The sequence below is a fragment of the Harmonia axyridis genome, chromosome 6 (assembly GCF_914767665.1).
Source record: "Harmonia axyridis chromosome 6, icHarAxyr1.1, whole genome shotgun sequence".
Lineage (NCBI taxonomy): Eukaryota > Metazoa > Arthropoda > Insecta > Coleoptera > Coccinellidae > Harmonia > Harmonia axyridis.
The window spans coordinates 19,151,474-19,173,432 of record NC_059506.1 but is presented as its reverse complement, the minus strand read 5'-3'; the positions used below and the strand labels follow the sequence as shown (position 1 = coordinate 19,173,432).

At 33.1% G+C, this 21,959-nt stretch overlaps 2 protein-coding genes across 2 annotated transcripts; both read right to left on the bottom strand.

Annotated features, from left to right (window-relative positions):
- Nucleotides 1-1,539: 1,539 nt before the first annotated feature.
- On the bottom strand, nucleotides 1,540-14,464 carry LOC123682046 (thymidylate kinase). The gene is made up of 2 exons (XM_045620436.1): nucleotides 13,993-14,464; nucleotides 1,540-2,881 (listed from the first exon to the last, which is right to left on the bottom strand). The coding sequence occupies exons 1-2, from the start codon at nucleotides 14,324-14,326 to the stop codon at nucleotides 2,565-2,567; spliced, it is 651 nt and encodes a 216-aa protein (XP_045476392.1). The 5' UTR covers nucleotides 14,327-14,464; the 3' UTR covers nucleotides 1,540-2,564.
- Nucleotides 14,465-16,614: 2,150 nt separating this feature from the next.
- Nucleotides 16,615-19,683, bottom strand: LOC123682047 (protein canopy 4). The gene is made up of 4 exons (XM_045620437.1): nucleotides 19,637-19,683; nucleotides 19,079-19,567; nucleotides 18,498-18,844; nucleotides 16,615-16,844 (listed from the first exon to the last, which is right to left on the bottom strand). The coding sequence occupies exons 2-4, from the start codon at nucleotides 19,185-19,187 to the stop codon at nucleotides 16,656-16,658; spliced, it is 645 nt and encodes a 214-aa protein (XP_045476393.1). The 5' UTR covers nucleotides 19,188-19,567; nucleotides 19,637-19,683; the 3' UTR covers nucleotides 16,615-16,655.
- Between the last annotated feature and the right edge of the window lie 2,276 nt (nucleotides 19,684-21,959).

Here is a 21,959-nt window from a genome sequence, read left to right as displayed (position 1 = left end):
ACATACTCATTCGGTATAGTTCCATGGAGCAAAACAGACATCGAAAACTTGCAAGGTAAAATGAAAACGTTGATGACGAAAGCAAACAAGCACCATCCGAAAAGCAGTATTGAGAGGACTACACTGCCGAGAAAAAAAGGAGGCAGGGGTCTAACGGACATCATGGAATTTGATAGTGGACAGATAGAAATCCTACGGGAATACTTCAGAGATCAAGCAAATACATCTGAGTTCTACAAAATACTGTGTGAAGCAGACGAATCAACACCTTTACGACTTCACACGGAGCAATTTTCATGCAACCACCAAACAAATCATGAAAAACTGATGAAGAGAGAAGCCCCTGCATTGAAGACATTTCAACGAGGATCATGTCGACATTGAAGCGTCGAACTATTGGCTCACATCAGGTGCGATGTATCCAGAAACGGAAGGATTTCTTTTAGCCATCCAAGATCAAGTGATCTCAACAAAAAATTACTGCAAACATATCATAAAGGATCGAACTATTACTGACGATCGATGCCGTTATGGTTGTCCAACGAACGAGACAATCCAACATATCACGGGAGGATGTCAAATGTTTGCAGGAAATGAATATAAAGAGAGACACGATGCAGTAGGAAAGATACTACACCAAGAAATGGCAACTAAATTAACACTTATTAATTCTGAAAAAGTGCCATACTACAAGTACCGACCGGAAACCATCCTGGAAAACGAACGCTATAAACTGTACTGGGATCGTACAGTTTTGACTGATAAAACAGTCCCTCACAACAGGCCAGATATATTGCTAGTTGATAAACAACAAAAGGCAGCAATACTCATCGACGTAGCAATACCTAATAACAACAACATGCGTCAAAAAGAGGTCGAAAAAATTTCAAAATATAGGGACCTCGAATTTCAGATAAAGCGCCAGTGGGGAATGATATCAACGAGAACTATTCCAATTATCATCTCAACAACAGGAATAGTACCCAAAAATCTCAAGAGAAATATCAAGCAACTAGGTCTTAGTGAGTAGTGAGAGACACGATGCAGTAAGAAAGATAATACACCAAGGATTGGCAACCATATTAAAACTAATTCATTTTGAAAAATTGCCATATTACAAGTACCGACCGGAGACCATCCTGGAAAACGAACGCTATAAGCTGTACTGGGATAGTAGAGTTTTGATTGATAAAACAGTACCTCACAACAGACCAGATATACATATTACTAGTCGATAAACATCAAAAGACAGCATTACTCATCGACGTAGCAATAACAACCTTTTAGCTACTGCAAGGACGGTTTGAAAATTCCTAGGAAGCGAAGGACAGGTCCAAGGATCGCGTGTAAGAGGACCAGAAGTTCGACGAGAACCAGGGGGACCACAAGAACCGGACACGACCGAGCTCTACCCTTCAGATATTTTAACTACCTGGGATTGAGTGAATGTTCCTCTTAGCGGGGAGTCAGGAGCCGACATCGAGGAGATATCCTACGCGTATAGGATAAAGTCGGGGATGTTTATTCAAAATAAACATAAAAAATTACAGAGGTATTTATTTCGTGAAATATTTACCTGTGCGTAACACCAACTAATAAAGAAAGAAAAATTTAACTTGAGTTTAAATACACATTTCACTTGATACCTAACCTAGAATTTATACGAGTACACAGCCACGATACCACAAAATTTACTTTGTTGGATACAGAATATTATTTATAAAAAATATGTGAAAACTAAAAATCAGTGTTTTGTAAAGCAAGTGGTTTTAGGAAATGATTTGAATTCAGCAGTCATATTATGTAGTATTCTATCTTAAGGTTGGGTTAATTGTGAAACACTCTTAATAATTGACAAAATTAAATCTCTATACTATAATAATTTATTTGGTAAGTCAGTTGATATACTGCTACCAAATTGTTGATAACAAATACATAGATTTGAAGAAATATGATATTTGATGAAGAAAACCATATTGCTCACTAATATTATTTTCACAAATAATTCATCAATAGATGTAATTATTCATCTTATTTTTGTCTAAGAAGAATATCCAGGGTGAGTCTTTGACTTGTACATATATTTCAACCAAAGAATCCTTAGATCAAAAGAAACACGTTGTTCCAGTTTGATATTAGTTGAATAATATTCAATCAATTCATTCATATATTTTTATGAAAATACAGTTTCCATAGTTACAGTAATATTTGTTATTAAAAAACAGTTTGTATATACAGTGGAAAGTAAAGACTATTAGCCAACAAAAGAGTAGTTTATTATCACACACTTTCTTCTTATTTATTTTTTTTCCTATTCGATTTTTTTCTCTCTTGGTATAGCATTCTGGAATTGACCAGACTTTGATGGAATTTTATGTTCAGAAAAGATTCATCACATCAATAAAAACTATATTCCGAAAATCAGTTCCTTCTATTCCATTCCATCTGCGAGATATAACTAAAAAGTGTTTCCTCCGACCTCAGAAATATTCGGTTGAAATATATGGACAAGTCAAAAACTCACCCTGTATAATATCATATATATTCCTTATTATGCTAAATTATTAATTATTGCTGCGAAAATCCAACATTTGTAGGGGTGATGTTCCCATGTTTTTCAATGTATCCAAAACTTCATGTAGTAATTTTTCATGTACATCCTCAATTGTACCACTAGCATCCATTTGTTTCCAATTATCTTCTCTTTCCGCAAAAGTTTTGAAGATTTCCGAAACAGATTTCTGGAAATTTAAATCTTCGTATCTCTCTTCTCCAAACCCAGGCCTCTTTATCATTTGGTCATCTGATAAAGTGAGCAAAAGTACTAAGTCTGGTTTGAGGAGACCTATTTCCGGCTGTTTACACCAATTGATGTCCATATCTGCAATGGCCAAAAAACAAAACAAATATGAACATTAGAATTATTTATTATTTTTTTATTTTTTTTTCGATATTCAATTATTATCATAACAAAAATATTCCATTCTATTGGTTATAATAAAAAACAAAAATCAGGAATATAGGACTCTATATTTCTTCTCCTTTACAAATTTCGTCAGGACAACGTTTCGGAAACACAACTTTTCTTTTTTCAAGGCTACAAAAATATACTATCTAAATTCTAAGGTACAAATTCTCCAAAATTATATACCTATCAAAATTTTTTTAATTGACAGAGAGAATCCGAACTGATATCCGAGACACTAGTTGTCTCTGCTGATATTACAATATTCAGCTAAAATATCACAACAGCATATACAGTAATCGATTATACACAATAGGTGTGTATAATCGAAATATATTGTCTATGCTTGAGTTGGTATTCATTACGATTATATAACGAATAAGATGTCTAAAAACCAGGTGTATGAACTGATTGGCTTTTGTTTTGACAATTTTGAGAATATTAGTTAAGCTTCGTTATGTCAACTGTAGGTAGCGCTATCAACAAATTAAGATTCTTGTTATTTATTATTTATGAGTTTTGTGCCATTATGTACCTATACAGGGTGTTTCATCATAAACTGGACAAACATATATATTCGTGTAGAGGACATCGGGAGAATCATTTTTGCCTTATACAATATATCCCGTTTTCGACGCATAAGCGAGATACAGGGTGTTAAACGTCAATTTTGAGCAATATTCTTATGGGTGTGGTCAGTTTTGTATAACACTCAAAGAAACGGTTTTTGGTCAAATCTCAGTATTTTTAGGTCCTCTATTCAGAAAAGTTGATGAAATCCGAAAAAAGGATTACAAAATGGCGGAAAACCTGCAACGTTCCTAATTTTTTTTTCCGGTGGTCAAATTGAATTTTAGTTTCTGAATGAACACAATTTTCTAAGAATTTCTGTGCAAAAATTTTTTCAAAAATCGAACACAAATTTTTTTTTACATGTCTACAGCGATAAAAAAATTTCTCCCGAAATGGATGAAATTTCGTACAATTGTACTCCTTCAATTATCAATCACGAATATGAAAACAGAATTGCAAAATATCAAACGGTTTCGTTACTACAGCCATTCAAATGTTTCGTTCAAACCTCCAAAAAAAAATTAGAATGGCTTCTTAGAGTAAAATTATTAAATTATTGCTATTTCCAAAAATTCCGGATGCTAAAATGTATTTATACAAAAAAATTCGCTGAAACTTAGTTGGGAGTCGAACCCTCGATTCCAACGTAAGTATTAATGAAGAAATTAAGACAGTTCTAAGGATATTAATATTCGTTGCTAAGCAACGGAATTTCGTAGCTCATAGAATTCTACTGGTTATTTGAATTTCACTGAATAAAATTTCGCAAGTATCGTGACACGAATTTGTTTGGAAACGAAAATGAAATATTCTCTTTTGGAAAAAATGTCATGGTTCATGCTTATTATTAAACGAATTATTCAAGGAATAAACCTGATTTTTTTACTAATAATTCTACATTTTATAAACACAAAAAAAAACAGATTAGTGGAAAAATCAATTTATAAATCGTTTTCGAAGATGTTTCCATTTTTAAGAATACACATTCTCGCCCTTTTCGCAACACTATCGATCGCTGAACGTATCATTTCGGGGTTTTGCCGGATCTCCTCGGCAGCTGATTCAATTCGTTGAATAAGTTCTTCCTTTGAGTTTAATGGAGCTCTCTTATCATAAACAAGACTTTTGAGATGTCCCCAGAAATAAAAATCAAGTGGTGTGAGATCCGGCGAACGAGGAGGCCATGCGATAGGTCCTAATCGGCCAATCCATCGGCGTGGGTATTCTTCATCTAGATACCCTCTTACATCTCGAGTTGTGTGGGCAGGGCAACCATCATGCTGGTACCAAATGCCCTGAATCTGACTCTGCGGAATATCTTCAAGATCTGGCAGAATCTCCGTCAGGAAGTGATAATAGCCGTTTCCAGTCAATGTTTGAGGAAGAATGTATGGTCCGATAATGAATTTATCTTTTATTCCCGCCCAAACATTAACTGAAAACCTCTTCTGGCTATTTTTTGATACCGTGGCATGCGGATTTTCTCTATGCCATAAAATATTATTTTTTCTGTTGAAGAAACCATCCCTATGAAAAGTAGCTTCATCCGTAAATAAAATTTGATGGAGAAAATCCCTATTTCTACGTACTCTTCTCAAAATAAACTGACAGAATTCTTTTCTTCTATGAAAATCACCGTCTTCTAAAGTTTGGCAGAGTTGGAAATGGAACGAATGGAAGCTGTTCCTTTTGAGTACTCTCCAAACAGTAGTTTCACTTTTATTCACTGAAGGGTGGTTCGAAAGAGTTCTTGTTGAAATCATTGGGTTATCTCCTACTAAATTAAGGGTGCGATCATCGTTTGTTCTTATTGTTTCCTTTTTTTTCCGGTGCAAACTTCCTTCTTCACGTAATTTGCGTAGTGTTTCATAAAAAGTTTTGAAGTTTGGCAAATTTCTGCTTGGAAATCTGCGGGAGTAAATTTCCCTTGCTTTTCTGCCTGAGCAATTCGCTTCATAATAAGCCTGCACAATATCATTTTTTTCCAAAAGAGAATATTTCATTTTCGTTTCCAAACAAATTCGTGTCACGATACTTGCGAAATTATATTTAGTGAAATTCAAAAACCAGTAGAATTCTATGAGCTACGAACTTCCGTTGCTTAGCAACGAATATTAATATCCTTAGAACTGTCTTAATTTCTTCATTAATACTTACGCTGGAATCGAGGGTTCGACTCCCAACTAAGTTTCAGCGAATTTTTTTTGTATAAATACATTTTAGCATCCGGAATTTTTGGAAATAGGAATAATTTAATAATTTTGACTCTAAGAAGCCATTCTAAATTTTTTTTGGAGGTTTGCACGAAACATTTGAATGGCTGTAGTAACGAAACCGTTTGATATTTTGCAATTCTGTTTTCATATTCGTGATTGATAATTGAAGGAGTACAATTGTACAAAATTTCATCCATTTCGGGTGAAATTTTTTTATCGCTGTAGACATGTAAAAAAAAATTTGTGTTCGATTTTTGAAAAAATTTTTGCACAGAAATTCTTAGAAAATTGTGTTCATTCAGAAACTAAAATTCAATTTGACCACCGGAAAAAAAAATTAGGAACGTTGCAGGTTTTCCGCCATTTTGTAATCCTTTTTTCGGATTTCATCAACTTTTCTGAATAGAGGACCCAAAAATACTGAGATTTGACCAAAAACCGTTTCTTTGAGTGTTATACAAAACTGACCACACCCATAAGAATATTGCTCAAAATTGACGTTTAACACCCTGTATCTCGCTTATGCGTCGAAAACGGGATATATTGTATAAGGCAAAAATGATTCTCCCGATGTCCTCTACACGAATATATATGTTTGTCCAGTTTATGATGAAACACCCTGTATATGTATATCTTTCATTATAGTTATGATCTATGGAAGCAATTCTTGTAATTGAAATACCAATAAACTCTCTCTCTCTCTCTATTTCAAATATTTGAATTCATTCCAGTAAACGTTTCGTGTTTTGTTTCACGACTTTACACGATCATACTCGGTTACACATCGCTTTTGATTGGTCAGTATCGGGTTTTAATTAATGTATCCAATCAAAATCAACGGAAAAAGATCAAAATGACAAGTATGACATTGCGGCGCCGCCACGAACTAAAACTAATATTTTCAATTTGGTCGAATGTCATTCCACTCAAAAATTGATGAGTGCCATTCACTATGTTTTTAGACATCTTAATAACGAATAATTTCAATAACCATGTACAAAGCGCTTATTGTTTGGCGAATGTCCAAGAATGTTACTATGGAAATAATTCCAATATGGCAGGAGGCGAAACACCTAAACGATTATACCTCGTTGTCAAGGTATATCCACTTATCAATACGCCTTAACTATGGTAAATTTACGGATTCTATTTGTTCATCAAAACATGAGTTATATAATCATTAAAATCCAATCAACCACCATTCAAAGAGCACGTGTCATAAGACTAAAGATAAATATGAAAAAATCTACCAACCAACATCGTATGTCACCAAACGTCATGAACAAACCTTAACACCATAGAATAATACGAGTATCTACCCTCAGTGTTAAAGAAAATACAAACTGAGGAACAACGTGTCAATGAGCAAACATGATTTTACAACTATTCCAAAACTTTACCTTAAGGCACTGAGTTATCTATGGATCTGATGAAGCTATCAAACAATTTTGAATTTTTCAATGATTCTGACTTGTAATCAGCTCAAAATTCTGGAACGGAACTTGAAATTTTAATTTCATATCTACAGCCAAAATCAATGGGTTTTTTATAGTCAGAGAAATATTAAATAATGCGGCCCACACACTACTACTACACACTAGATCGGATGTTGCGTACACACGGCACGACCGCCATCCAACTTGATAAGTTGGATTTCACGATCACTAGAGGTTTTTCACTATAATTTGACCCCCCTAATTTTGTTACTGAAAGAGGTACAAAAAAATGTTTTTTACAAAAGTTTCACGAAATCGACTAGTGTTTTTTAAAATGATTTCACAAAATTAAATATATACAGAGTGGGCAACATATTGATTGCAACTTCATTTTTTCCAATGGAACACCCTGTATATTTTTCTATATTTGACTAGCTCTTTTTCCCCTGATTTCGAAAATATAACATAATGTTTGGCCTATCTCTCTTATTCTGTGTACCACAGAGTTTCAAATTTTAAGAACAACCTGGCAAGCTAAGTAATCAGTTTTCAAGTAGAAGGCTGCGAAAACTCAAAATGCCCTTTTTTGAGTTATCTCGTTGGCAACGATATATGACATACGTTTGTCATTGAATGAAACTATTCATTGAATATACACTAGACAGAAGCGGAAAAATTTGAAATATTTTCACTTCATGTGAAGAACAATAAAAATAAGAAAACTACAAGGAGAGAATATATGGAGTTGCATCCAAATCATCCATCCAATTTATAGTGAAAAACGTATGTCATATCGTTGCCAACGAGATAACTCAATAAAGGGCATTTTGAGTTATCACAGCCTACCACTTGAAAACTGATTACTGAGTAAGCCAGGTGGTTCATAAAATTTTAAACTCTGTGGAACTCAAAATAAGGGATAGACCAAACATATGTTATATATTCGAATTCAGGGGAAAAAGAGCTAGTCAAATATAGAAAAATATACAGGATGTTACATTTGAAAAAATGAATTTGCAATCAATATGTAGCCCACTCTGTGTATATTTCGTTTTGTGAAATCATTTTAAAAAACACTAGACGATTTTATAAAACTTTTTTAGAAAACATTTTTTTGTACCTCTTTTAGTAACAAAGTTAAGGGTCAAATTATGGTGAAAAACCAGGTACTGAAATGGCTAGCTGAACGAAAAAAGTTCAGTCTTTTAATTCTACTGAAAGAATTGGATAATAATGATTTCCGAAACTAGTTGAATGGTTCACCATTGTTTTCAAGAACTATTAAATTTAGTGAACTGTTGATCTGAAAAAAAACACCCTGGCGAGTACGGTATATGCAAATTCAATTCGAAGCTCAATGCGTGCAATTTTGCCATTGTTTTCATTGATTTGTTACACGGAGCGTTGTCTTGATGAAACAGCACCTTTTTTTTTTCTTCTAATGGGGTCGTTTTTTAACGATTTCATCGTTTAAACGATCCAATAACGCTATATAATAATCGACCTTTTGGAGGTAATCAATGAATATTATACCTTGCGCATCCCATAATACTGATGCTATAACCTTGTCAGCTGACTGTTGTTTTTCCTCGCTTTGGATTCGGTTCATCGTATGCAGTCCACTCAGCTGACTGTCGATTGGACTCCGGAGTGAATTGATGGAGCCGTGTTTCATCCATTGTCACATATCGACGCAAAAATTCAGGTTTTTTGCACTTAAACAGCTTCAAACACAGCTCAGAATCACTAACACGTTCTTGCTTTTGATCGATTGTGAGCTCGCGCGGCATCAATTCTGCACACAGCTTTCTCATGTACAAATATTCGTGAATGATGTATTCGTTCAGATGATATCTTCACAATGTCTGCTATCTCGATCAACCTCACTTTACGGTCATTCAAAATAATTATGTGAACTTTTTTGATTTTTTCGTTGGTGACAGCCTATTTTGGGCGTCCACTGCTTTCACCGTCTTCAGTGCTCATTTCATCACGTTTAGACGTAGTATACCAATCAATGATTGTTGATTTTCCTGGTGCAGACCCCGCAAACGTACTTTTTTCGGAAGATAGTCGACGAGAAAGGGTTTGGATAGGTCCAGGCAGAATAGTTCGACTCAAATTCGCAAGGGAAGTTGTGCCTTTCAAGGCGGATCAATAATATGGTAGGGGGCATAATGTTCAGTCGCGTGGCCCCCTTATTATCGTTGAACGAATAATGACTTGTGCCATTTACGTAGAAAACATCATTGAACCAATCATTGTTCCTCTGCGCAACGAATTTAGGGGTAATTTTATTTATCAAGATGATAATGCCCCACGAACACGAAGGGTTCAAAATATACTTCAAGAAAACAATATCCAGAGAATGAACTGGCCGGCAAACTCACCAGACATTAATCCAATTGAGCACGTATGGGATTACTTAGGGAGAGCAATTTCCAATCGCCAAAACCCACCTCAACTTATCAGGAATTGAGTTTAGCCCTTCAGGAAGAATGGAAGGATATACCTGAAAATGTAATTAATGACTTGATTCGTGGGATGCCTAGGCATATTGGACAGTTTATTGAAAGAAGAGGTGGTAATACGAACTATCGAATTTGGATTCAGTTGTAGAATAAATAATCGATAAATTTAGATTTATTCTCATTTTTCCTATTTTGTCTCGTCCTGCATAAAGCAAAAAGTAACAAAGATTTTCTATCAAATATATTGCAGTTGAAATAGAGAAAAATATTCATCTCATTTCCACAACATAGATTGTTTATTTCTTGAGAAACCTAGGGAGCCACCACTTTCGACGATTTGTGTTTATAAAGTCCATGCAAATAATCAAATTGAAGTCGATAATACGTTTTCAAAAGATGATAGTAAAACTGTCTGCGCGAAAATTTGAAGTATAAGTCTCAGTTTAGTTTTTAGTGGTGTTTCCGAATATTAAAAAAGATTTTCAAAATTCCGATGTGCAGGGTGTCGTTCCGAGGATTCAAACGATTCATAATTTTTTGTTAACCCGGACCTGGATTTTCAAGGCGGTTATTGCATGATACGTTTAGGCTCTCAATTAGGAACATATTAGCCAAATGTGAAGAAAATATACCGGGTGGTTCGTTTGATATGGCCTCAGAAATAAACGGGCAAAATTCATAAAACACCCTGTATCTCGGCTATGAAGACAGTAAGACCCAATAAATGGGGTATCTCCAGTACAGTGGCGACGCTAATATTCTGCTGGCCCCCCCCTAAAATTTGATATACTAAGGCTAAAAGATTAGCAGAACTATAATTTTGCTTTACTTTGGCCCCCCCAAAAAAAATCCGGCCCGCTCTTGGCCATCCCTGTTTTTGAAAGCTGGCATCGTTACTGCTCTAGTACCGCCTTGGTGCCGCCTCCTATGCACCTGTGAAGTATTTCCGTTTCCAAATGAAACACCATGTATATTTGTGTAAAAGAGTAAAGTAGTGTGATCATGAGTGCCTTTGGAAAGCAAACGATTGAGGGTAAGTTTTTAGTTAAAACTTTTGAAATAAAAAATAAAAAAATCGGGACTAATATTAGGAAGGTCTAATCTTATTATGAAATTCATGTTGATTTGTAAGCAAATTCTCTTCCTGGAGATAAAATATTTTCGTGTCCATTGTGATGGATATGAAATGTTAATGATAACAATATTATGTTGACCTAAAAATTAATTCTTCGTTTTGTTTAACAATTTTGGCAACAAAAATTACTTGCGGTTTGAAGGAGACCATGAAAAATAATTGGCTTGTCTGAAGCTATCTAATATTGGGGGCTGTGAATCTGTGATAACGAAGATGATGACTCTGAAGACGAAAATAATAACGCAGATGGAAATCGTGAAGAAAATGTTTGAGAGCATCTGAGATCATTGATGAAAACTTTAATGATAAGGACATTGAAGAGGATTTGGAAATTCATTCAGAATGCGAATCAAATGAATCTGATCCAGAAATGAACATTCCGTTAAATACACTGAAAGATCGATTGGGTTGAAAAAGTTGAAAAATACGAACGATACAATGCATATTTTTGTGTTACCAGTGAACGCAACTGTTTTTCTGATTTTCATATGTCTCTTTGAATTTTGTCATTATAATTAGTTGTGAATCACGAAAAATAAACAATTATTGTTCTTTGTTAAAGTTTCGACTTGACTGAGGTCAAATGTCCATTTGGTTGGACACATTTTTTTTCAAAAAATATATAAAATATCTAAAAAAAATTATTTGAGGTTTTTGTGATATGTAATATCATTGCTTAAGTTTTCATTGAAATGTGTGGAGTAGTTTTCCTGGTATCTCAGGAGGATACTGGGCTTTTAGATAATGATCTTTCTCACTAAAATATTTTCAGATCTCTACAATTTTCGGTTGTAAACAGACTACTACTTCCTCATTTCAAATGGCACATCCAGTATATTATTGCATGATTAGATAATTTGATGTAAATATCAGAAATTTGCCATAACTTGGGTAAAAACTCAACGGTTCATGAGTTAATGAATTTCTTATGAAAAAAAATTGTTGCGACGAGGACTCGCATTTTTTGAATATTTCTGCAGAAAAAGTTGTTTTCGAAAAAACCACAAGTCTGGTGGAGCGAATTATCTAACTACTGAGCCATCACCCTATTAACTTAGCCTAGTGGTGAATGCAGGTCATCTAGGAATTTCAGAAAAGTAGGTTGTTGTGTACCAATACCAATAGTTTCGGAGATACAGGGTGATTAATGGGAATTGGCCTGAATTTCTAATATCAATAACTTAGAAATCAATAAGTTTTTTGGGTTTATTAATTTCATACAGTCCTTCAAAACATTTTATGTAATTTTAATATTTCGTAATATTACGTAACCATCTCGGAAAATGTAAACTGTGAGCCTATAACTCTATTTGCTTCAGAGAAAAAATAAGTGTTGACAATTAATTTTTTGAGAAAATTGAAGCATATGTTTTGTTCAACTGATTTGAGGTCTGAAATAAATGATTTAAAAAAAATCTAATGATGCAATAATATACTCAGTGTGCCATTTGAAATAAGGAAGTATTAGTCTATTTCCAGTATAAACGGAAGTTGTAAAGATCTATTATAGAGTGAAACATCATTGTCTCAATACCCAACATGCAAATTTTCGGAACAAAATTATGAATTATGATTAGTTTTCCATAAACATCTAATAGACCATCGCAGTGAATCACCCTGTATAAACGTATTTTTTTTAATGTTGACCGATTTTAATAACTGTATAACAGACGGAAAGATTTTTTTTATGTGTATAAAAATCTATAAAAAAAATAAATGAAACGAATCTATCAAAACTTGGATGAAAGTGTTCATTATTGTATTGTTTTCAGCTGGCCTGATGATGGCTAACTGCCGAAATCGATAGCCACTATATTTATTTTATAAAAATTGTGTTTATTCATCGATTTCTATTATATTTTTGAATCATTGAAATTTTAGTTTAAGAATCGTAATAGATTTGATGTTGTAAAGTTGTGTGATAGATATCCAAGACTTTTTGTTACAATTAGAACTGTGTTCTTTGAATGAATATTTGGAAGCGAGTTTGTACTTCATTATATGGTAGCTCATCTACTGTATGCTCCAATATAAAATAAAGTTTTATTATTATTATCATGACCTTTAAAATTGATGGTATTTCTCCAGCCCAGGAATGTGATCATAACATCCTGCTCAACATGTTCTCTGTTCTATCTTTGGAGTATGGAAGAGAATACTATGCCTGCATTATGCTTTATAAGCTGATATATTGTATGATAATCCATCCCTTTTTGTTGTCTAAGCTGAATCTCTATATCCCGCCAAAAATTAGCAGACTTGATCAAGGGTTTTACCTGCCAAAACCCATGACAAATATACTCATAAACACACCTATTTACAACATGTGTAAGAAGTTCAACGCGATGGATGCCAGTGTGGATGTCTTTATCATTAGAACCTCAATATATTTTTGTAATCATAGTATGAAAGGAATCAATGATTGATCATCTTAAATAAAAAGTGTCTTTAATGAAAAAAGTAATCAGAATGTATATGTGCAACAGAATTCTTCTAAATGCTTCTCGAATTAATTTTAAAAATATGTGAAAGTATTTTGAACTCAACGGGTTTCTAACAGGTTTTTATCTTTGATCTCAAAGAAATGGAAAATGTCTTTGTTCACAATTACTACTTTATTTTGTTCCAAAGACCCACTTCCAAAATCTTATAAGATTTCAATATGAAAACTGTCCTGGAGCAGCTTAGTGATTCCTATTGTAATTTTATTTTATAGCTTCACCCACTCTAATAGGTAAAAGTTATTACAACACCAAAAAAGAATTTTGAATCCAAACTAGAAACTGAAACTTGAAACCTGAAGTAACAACTCTATTTCCAGAGGATATTTCAATTAGCGTTTGACAAATTTCAAAAACAAAGTACATACTTGTCACAACCTAGGGTTTACTATACCCTGTCATTCTAAAGAAAGCTAAATACAGGAAATATCACATTCATCTAAGAAACAACATAACTTACAAGATTGAATCAAGTAAAATTGGAATTAATCATTTGTCAACTCAGGCTCAGTCAATAAAATCTACACTTCTTTTTTATGATTTCAATCTTCCCATTTCAAGCTCACAGCTGAAAATTGCAACGTATTCAGGTTCATAGTTTTGTAATGAATTTGCTCGATACATTACATGTTAAGTTGAAAACAAACCTATACAACATCAATTGATCCTTATTCTAGAAAACTAAAAATTCTTACGTTTCTTTGCCGATGAGAAAGCAATCCCTGAATAGGAATATCTATCCACTATTAAAGTGCATCCTTGGTTCAATAAATTCTTCATATTGTCATAACTTTCCCATCTATTTGCAGCAAATAAGAGATGAATAGCTTTATCATTTAGAGCACAACTTTTATCTGTAAGATATTTGTTGATTAAGCCGCCTGTGTGAGTTGTCCTATCTGGAAAATTCATCAATTTGGCCTTAATTCCTTTATCCTCAAGTGATTTCACTAATTTTTTGCACTGAGTTGATTTTCCAGAACGATCTACGCCTTCTATTACAATTAGAGCACCTCTTTTCAAACTCATATCGAAAAAAGCAATATTTTATATTAGAACAAAATTAAAGCCTAATCAAATGAATCTATTACATTTACACCCATCCGGTACGGTGATGAAAAGTGGCGGCAAATTTCAACTCTGAATAAAAATAGGTTAGTAATAAAATAATGACAGATGATTCAAGTGTATTTGCGACATCCCTAACCAAACTTATGAATGGGTAATGTCAGCTGATCTCCCTGTAAATACAGAGCAAGTAGCCGACAGAATCCATTAAATTTGTTTCTGTTTTGTTAATTATTAACAACAGATGACAATAAGTCAAAATCATCTACTTCTTGTGGGGGAGTTACAAAAAATCTGATATTTTTAAACTTTTATACCAGATTTTTTAGAATTGATATTCTTATATCAGCTTTTTTTCTAACTCTAAATAATTTTAGGGGTTCATTTTTTCGTTGCATCAAAACCATAAACATCTTTTTTGGGTAAGCGAATTTTTTCCGAATATTTTATGGATGCAGCTGCATTTTTCTGAGTTTTAAGAATTCTAACAGTAATTTCGAATTTTTTGGTTAAACAACAGTGGTAACACTGCTGGTCTGTGAAATAACCTTATTGTTGATCAAGTTCAAAAGGATCTTGATTTTGATTTCAATTCACTTATTCACTAGCTCTTTGAAATTAAGAATTGAATTAAATTAATAAAAATGAGCAAATATGCAAGATATGTTGATCTAACAAAATTGACCACTGAATACGCTAGAAGAATGAAGAGACTTAGCGATAGAATATTTACCGAAGTTGCCCGACCAACAAATTCTAAATCATATAAAGTAGTGAAATTATTTAGTGAAAAACCTGTTAATTTAAGGAAAGAAATTTATCCATATTATCCAAGGCACCCAGAAACCGGAAAGTTAATGATTATGCTCCGATATTATGGTTTATATAGAGATGAACACGAAGATTTTCGTGATGAAATGAAAAGAATGAGAGCATTAAGGGGAAAAGTGGAACCTGAACGAAAATCTAGAAAAACTTTCACCAACATATTTGAGGGGAAGAGCAAACAAGTAAATGCACCAAAGAATGAAGAGTCGTAATGTTTGGAGCCCCCTCGATTATCTTCAATGACAAAAGTGAATAAAGTAGTATCAGTATGAAATTGAAAATTCAATGTTTTTATTTAACCCAAGATACCAATTATTGATTTTGAATCTAATTGAAATTGATAACTTCACAATTAGGAATTAGTGGGTTATGGAGGTAATATAGGAATAATTTTGTGAAATATAAAAATACATAGACTGCAAAAAATTGTTTGGCTTCTGCTGGCAACAATTAACTGAACAAAATATCAGGTTGATGATTTTTGTTCATTCGTTTTTTGCATAAGTTTCAACCAAACGTATATAAATGTTCTTTGATCCAAAACTTCGTTAAAACCATTTATTCAGTAAACTTCACTGTAATAAATCCTTGGTCAGTATTGAGGTAATACTAATTCATAATAAAATAAAAAACTTGTTAGGAATGTGGACAATGTTATCATGAACAAAAACCAAACTGATAATTAATATTTCCTTGTATCAATGAAAATGATTTAGCACACATATTTGTGCAAGCTGGGAAGTTGAATCTACAAACTGAGCAAAAATTAAAACAGATATGTTCATTGCATTTAGAAATAGAATAACTGATTAATAATATTAGAATGTAGATTCGGATTATATAATACCACCTCACCATCTTGAAGTTCAACTTTATGGAAAATATAAGAAAATACTTTTATGGCAAGCACAGATGTTAAACTCACTTTCGTATTTTTATGGAAAATATTTTTTCCAAAATATTTCATAATGAAAAGTGTACAAATCATAATTTTCACTATGTTGACAGGATACAAGTGATCAAAATGTGTAGCGCAGGGCCTAATTCCCTGCACTGCTTGCAGATGACATCGTGGGCTGCGCATTACTCTCTTAATCGGCACAGTTAGGTATATATAAACCCACTGCACTTGTTAGCCACTATACCCCATTATGGTGATGGAAGGTGTAGTGAGCAGAGATCACCGAGTGCCAAACTGATGATTCCGTCAGTGTATAAAACAACGCAATCCTTTATGACTACCTCATTTTATTATTACACGAGATGCGGACCTCTATTCCCATCTCAATAGATGTGAACCGTTGAGATCTATGTGATCCTCAATACAGCATTATTACTTATATTTAAAGTGTATGTCCATCCTAATCCTTGCTTTTGTAACTGAAAATTGAATCATTGAAGGCATAATAAATTATAAAATATCTAATTGGAAAAATTATATTAGATAATTATATGACATCGATTACAATTCACTCTTTTCTCTTTGTTTTTCAATTCCTTTGTCACCTTTCAATTGTTCATATAAACATTTTGCATTTTCATCAGTTAGTACTTTATCCTCACACAAGTATTTTTTTAATGTAACTTTGCCTTGATGATTGAAATACCAATCTTCTATATTTCCTTCATGTTGTTCCAATAATGACTCACACTGAAAATTAAAAACCCCTTTTCAATGAGGAATGTATCTTGAGATTTAAATTATTTCAATAAAAAATTTTTTTTATCTGATGATCAAACATGATAAGGAATATACAGGTTGTCCCAGAAGGCGTTAAGCCGAAATCGGTAACAGGACAAGTCATGATAGTCATCGAAAAAATATAGACAAAATCTAAGTCGTATATTTTTTCAATAATATTGCATTATTAATAATTAATTAATTGCATATTAATGCCAATCCTGTCATTATTTTCGAACTCCTGTTGCAACACATCTTTACTTCTTTCCAATATCTTAACCCGATTGGATCTTTTATCACGGAAATTATTGAGTTTTTCTTTTTTATTCTTCTAGAATTTTCTATGGTTCAGACAATACAATAGGAATGAAATTTCGCGTGAAGCTTGAAATTGTTATTGCATATAACTATTTGGAAGGTGATAACAAAAGGGACCACTGTTTTTTTGCTTCAAGCTATCTAAATAAAACTTTGAAAAAAGTTTGGCAAATTATATAAAATGGTGCGAATTTAATTTCTCCAATTCTCCCTTCAGTAGTACGAATTCTGAAATATATTTTTTTTGATTCCACTTGCTTTAAAGAATATTTCAGTGAATTGAGTCCCCTTGATTTTCTCATAAATTCAATAAAAAAAATATATATATTTTAATGCACACGAAACAGCTTTGGCGATCCACTGAAATATGTAAAAAAAATTTAGAGAATTCTATGAAATCATGCAGATTTTAATTTCTCCAATTTTGTTTAGTGAAACAAATTCTGAAGTATGTTTTTTAATGATTGACTTGCTGTTTTGATTATTTCAATGAAAAAACTATCAACTTACACAAAACAATTTGGTCTATCCCCAGACATATGAAACTATTCAAAGAATTCTATGAAATTGTACAGAATATAATTTGTCCAAGTCCACCTTCAGTGATATTCTAATATATGTTTTTCTTAAATCAACTTATCCCTTAGTTTCATCTCTGTTATCTCAAATCCAAGTAAATTTTGAAGTGGATGTGATGTTTTCTCATCAGAATGTTTAATTTGGTTTTTTTTCCTTCAAAATTTTCAAAACTAATGATCTCTGTTCACGACTTTTTCTGGGATTTGTAATTTTTCAAATTTAATTCTTTTCGTTAATTAATGAGAATATTTTGTTATTGGTTGCTCTTGATTTTTTTTTCTTTGTAATTTAATATGAGGCCTAAGCAGAGTCTGGGTTACTGGAACTCTGAAAATTGAGGCCTTTTGTTGTCCCATATGAATGTGAGACTGAACATTAAATGGATTTATTATTATTGACTTGCTTTTCTGAATATTTCAATGAAAAAATTAACGACCAATGCATTAACACATATGGAACAAGTATGATCATATTTTCTTAGAATTTAGTAGTGTTCTGAAATGCCTTTTCAGACAGCAATAATGCCCTCAGCTAATGGCTAAAATGATTTTAAAAACATCAGAAATAGTAAGAAAATTTTTCATATAAACTATTTTGAATGTTTGAGAACTCCACACAGATATTCATTTGTATCCTACACATGACGTCATGAACCCTTGCTGAAAATGATTTGCTTCACACAAACTAATGAATCTTGATAATGAAAAACTCAAATGGAAGTTCTACCTGGGTTTTCATATTAGTAACTTCTGCAGAAGGTTTATCCCAAAGTTCATAAGGCATACCAAGATCTACTTTCACTCCTTTATCTACCAATCCATGAAGAGTACGAAAAGTTTCACTCATTCCTTTTGCAAATCTTGTACTATCTTTTCGTTCTTTATGAATATTATAACTCAATATCCGCTCACATATTCCATCTAAGGTCTCTATGAGTCTTAACTCTGATTTTTTGTATTCCTTTTTATTCTTTGGTTTCACATCATCTAAGGCATATCCTGTTTCAATGACATCATTGATTTTTCCTGTTTCCTCCAGCTTGGATTCTAATTCTATCGATAATATCTTACAAACTGGAAAAAAAATTTCTTCAATAAATACACAATATTTTTTAAACATAAATGAACTTTGTCAGTTGTGTTTCTTCAAAGGTACACACAGTTTATTGAAATTATTTTCAAATATTAATCGTATTAGAAGATTATCATAAAAATTTTTAATCAACTCATATCAACTTCCAAGTTAAATTTCAAAGCTATAACTGGCTCATTTTCTGGAAAATATTGAAAATAATTCAATATTTTTACCTTCACATCTATTTGCATATATGACTCCTTCATCCTCTTCAGATAATGCTGTGAAAGATCTCACCAAATAAAATAAAATGAATGTTATTGCTAACATATAGTGATTCATTTCAGATCACCGGAGTTTTCAATTCCTCTTAAAATCCTTGGTTAAAACTGATACATAATTAGGCACTGACTGCCGCAATTTTTAAAATAAAAAGTTGAAAACTATGATAAGATAAACTGTTAATAAAATGTAACAATTATGAAATCATTTAATAATTATCACACCGAAAATACTAATAATCAGAAGAATAGGAGATTGTGATTTGTGATTGTATCCATAGATTAAACTTGCATATTATTTATGTATGACCATAGAGAAATGAATTTCTTTGTCTATGTGTATGACCATATTCAAAGAATTTCTCATGTCTACTTGTATTTTTGTTCGTGTTGTTCTGCACAGAACACTAGAGCGTTCATTTAAATTCGTAGTCCAGAGTGCTGTGGAGAAATGAGAGTTGATTTTCAGTGATAGATTTGTATATATTGATAATGTATTTGTTTACATACTTCAAATTTGGGAACAAACTAGAGGTACTTTTATTCACAGAAAATCAACTCTAATTTCTCCACAGCACTCTTGACCACGAATTTAAATGAACGCTCTTATGTTCTATTGTTAACCACAGATTACTTCTTGGTTATGATATATTGATATATAGCAGAGAGAGAGAACTCGATTCAAGAGTAGGCTGCGTCCGCAATAGCATTCGTTTTCAAGTGTAGGGTAGATCATAGTAAACAGAAGTATTTCATGGTCATTTGTGATATTTATTCACGAAAAAAATATAAAGGTAATGAAAAAAGTTTTTTTTTTGTTTCAGTTCAACTGAATATTTCTGATATTTGGAAGCAACTCCAAATAATAGGAATGTAAAAGATGGTTAAAAAATATCTTCGTAGTGGTAAATATTTAATTGAGGAGAATGATGATTATGAATTGAAAAGGAAACAATATTTTGCCCAAACACACAGCTGGGAATAGCAATTCCTCGTGGACCTTATAAATATAAAAATGTTTCCTGAATTACCGAAAAATATGCTTGGTCGCTCAGAAGGATGAAGACAGGTTGAATGGATTCGCATTGATGCAGATACACATATGGCCCGTCTGAATTTTGATAATATTATACAAAGATACGCTAGTGACTTGAATTTATTATTAAGTTCTTAATATTTGATATATGTTTTTATTTACATATTAGGCCTTGTAAAAAGAAATCCATTATTTTTCCAATTGATGGCTTCAGTTAGCTCGCTTTGTATAAGTCCGATCGGGTTCCACCAGGTGGCGTTAGAAAGATGAGATTTCGTAGTACAAAAACTTTTTGACAATTTTGTGATTAGTTGACTCAGTTAAGTTTGAGCGCGCCACAATGATGAACACAATCAAAGAGAAAATAGGCTATATTTTGTGTGACGGTTTGGAGATTTTTATTGCAGGTAATGTTGGCAAACGCAGCGAAGCGAAACAACCTCATGTTGTTTTCAAGAATCAAGGAAGGAATATGAAGAGGTGGCCAGAAAACTGAGCCGAATTTCTGCCTCTCAAATAAAAGCACCTGAAGCGATCGCTTCACTGTTTCACCCCTGATCCCCCCCTTCAAACATCGCCTGGATCCGCTCCTGGCTTGACCCCATAAAAGATTTCACCTACGCATGAAATTACCGGATTCTGTCGATAGGTGGCTTGGAGATGAACTTGAATTCCTAATATGATATATAGCCAGGAAACTGAAAGAAGAAATGAGAGGGACCCGTCGGAACGCAAATTTGTATATAATTTGTAACTTCAAAAGTCTTATGTATTATTACATTTTTTCAGGATTCCCTTCATACGCCTAGATATTCTAAGACTTTAGATCAGCGCTGTATGAAGGTAAAATTGGAAATAACCGTCTTTTTTATATTCTAGACAGTCCCTTCAGTTGTTGGAGAAACAATGGATATGGGTTTATGTATCCACCCAGATAGATGTTCGGCAACATCATCTACTAGTGTAGTACTACAAAACAACATTGGTAAATTGTAAAGATTTTAATATGAATTCATATGTTAGTTTACCATCTACATCTATAACAATACCAAAAACATTGATAGATAGTGCAGATCCAACTCCATGAAGTTCAAATCATAAGAAAAATTTAAAATTTGTTCTTGAAATGAGGATTCTCCGAAAACAAAGTCATAGGGGATTCGCAAGTTTTTAAGAATCAAATGACAACAATAAATGTGGGTCCGATCAAGCTCATATTTGACCCCAAGGTCGAATCATTAATTAAGGATATTAAAACGAATGCTTCCACGCGAGTTTATTCTTTCTCTAATCAGAAGGACTCGATCCTTGAAGATATCAAGGAGCTAATGAGGGATAAGCCTTTAGGATTGTCGAGAGTTCAATAAACTCAACGATAGAGTCGAAGAGGCTCGCAGAAAATGATCGCTGAGAAGAGAAACTGAACTCTCTATCCAAAGAAGAAAACAGTGTTTGGCGATTGGCCAAAGTACTGCGCTCAGATAGAAAACCAACCCCACTGATTCACGGTCTACAAGAAATGGTATATAGTTCGAAGCTCTCGCAGATAATCTTGAAAACCAATGCAGACCTAATTACAACAATACGGATTTGGACAATATCGAGGACGTCAACACAAAGCTGAAAGAGACTTGAATAAGGAAGCGACGGAAGCTATCGGTTTCGCAACCGTTCAGAGAATCCAGAACACTTTAATGTCAAGCAAAGTGGAAACGGCACCAGGACCGGACGGCATCACTAACTTGACGTTGCGAAACCTTCCCCGGAAAGCCTTTAGTATCACTGACGAATATAGTC

What these genes read in the sequence shown, in the direction of transcription:
- LOC123682046 (XM_045620436.1), bottom strand. Translation starts at nt 14,326, where the DNA reads ATGAGTTTGAAAAGAGGTGCTCTAATTGTAATAGAAGGCGTAGATCGT. An exon ending in TTTCTCATCGGCAAAGAAAC is followed by an intron (nt 2,882 to 13,992) that starts GTAAGAATTTTT and finishes TGGCCATTGCAG; the next exon opens with ATATGGACATCAATTGGTGT.
- LOC123682047 (XM_045620437.1), bottom strand. Translation starts at nt 19,187, where the DNA reads ATGAATCACTATATGTTAGCAATAACATTCATTTTATTTTATTTGGTG. An exon ending in ATATGCAAATAGATGTGAAG is followed by an intron (nt 18,845 to 19,078) that starts GTAAAAATATTG and finishes TTTTTTTTCCAG; the next exon opens with TTTGTAAGATATTATCGATA. An exon ending in TTACTAATATGAAAACCCAG is followed by an intron (nt 16,845 to 18,497) that starts GTAGAACTTCCA and finishes TTTAATTTTCAG; the next exon opens with TGTGAGTCATTATTGGAACA.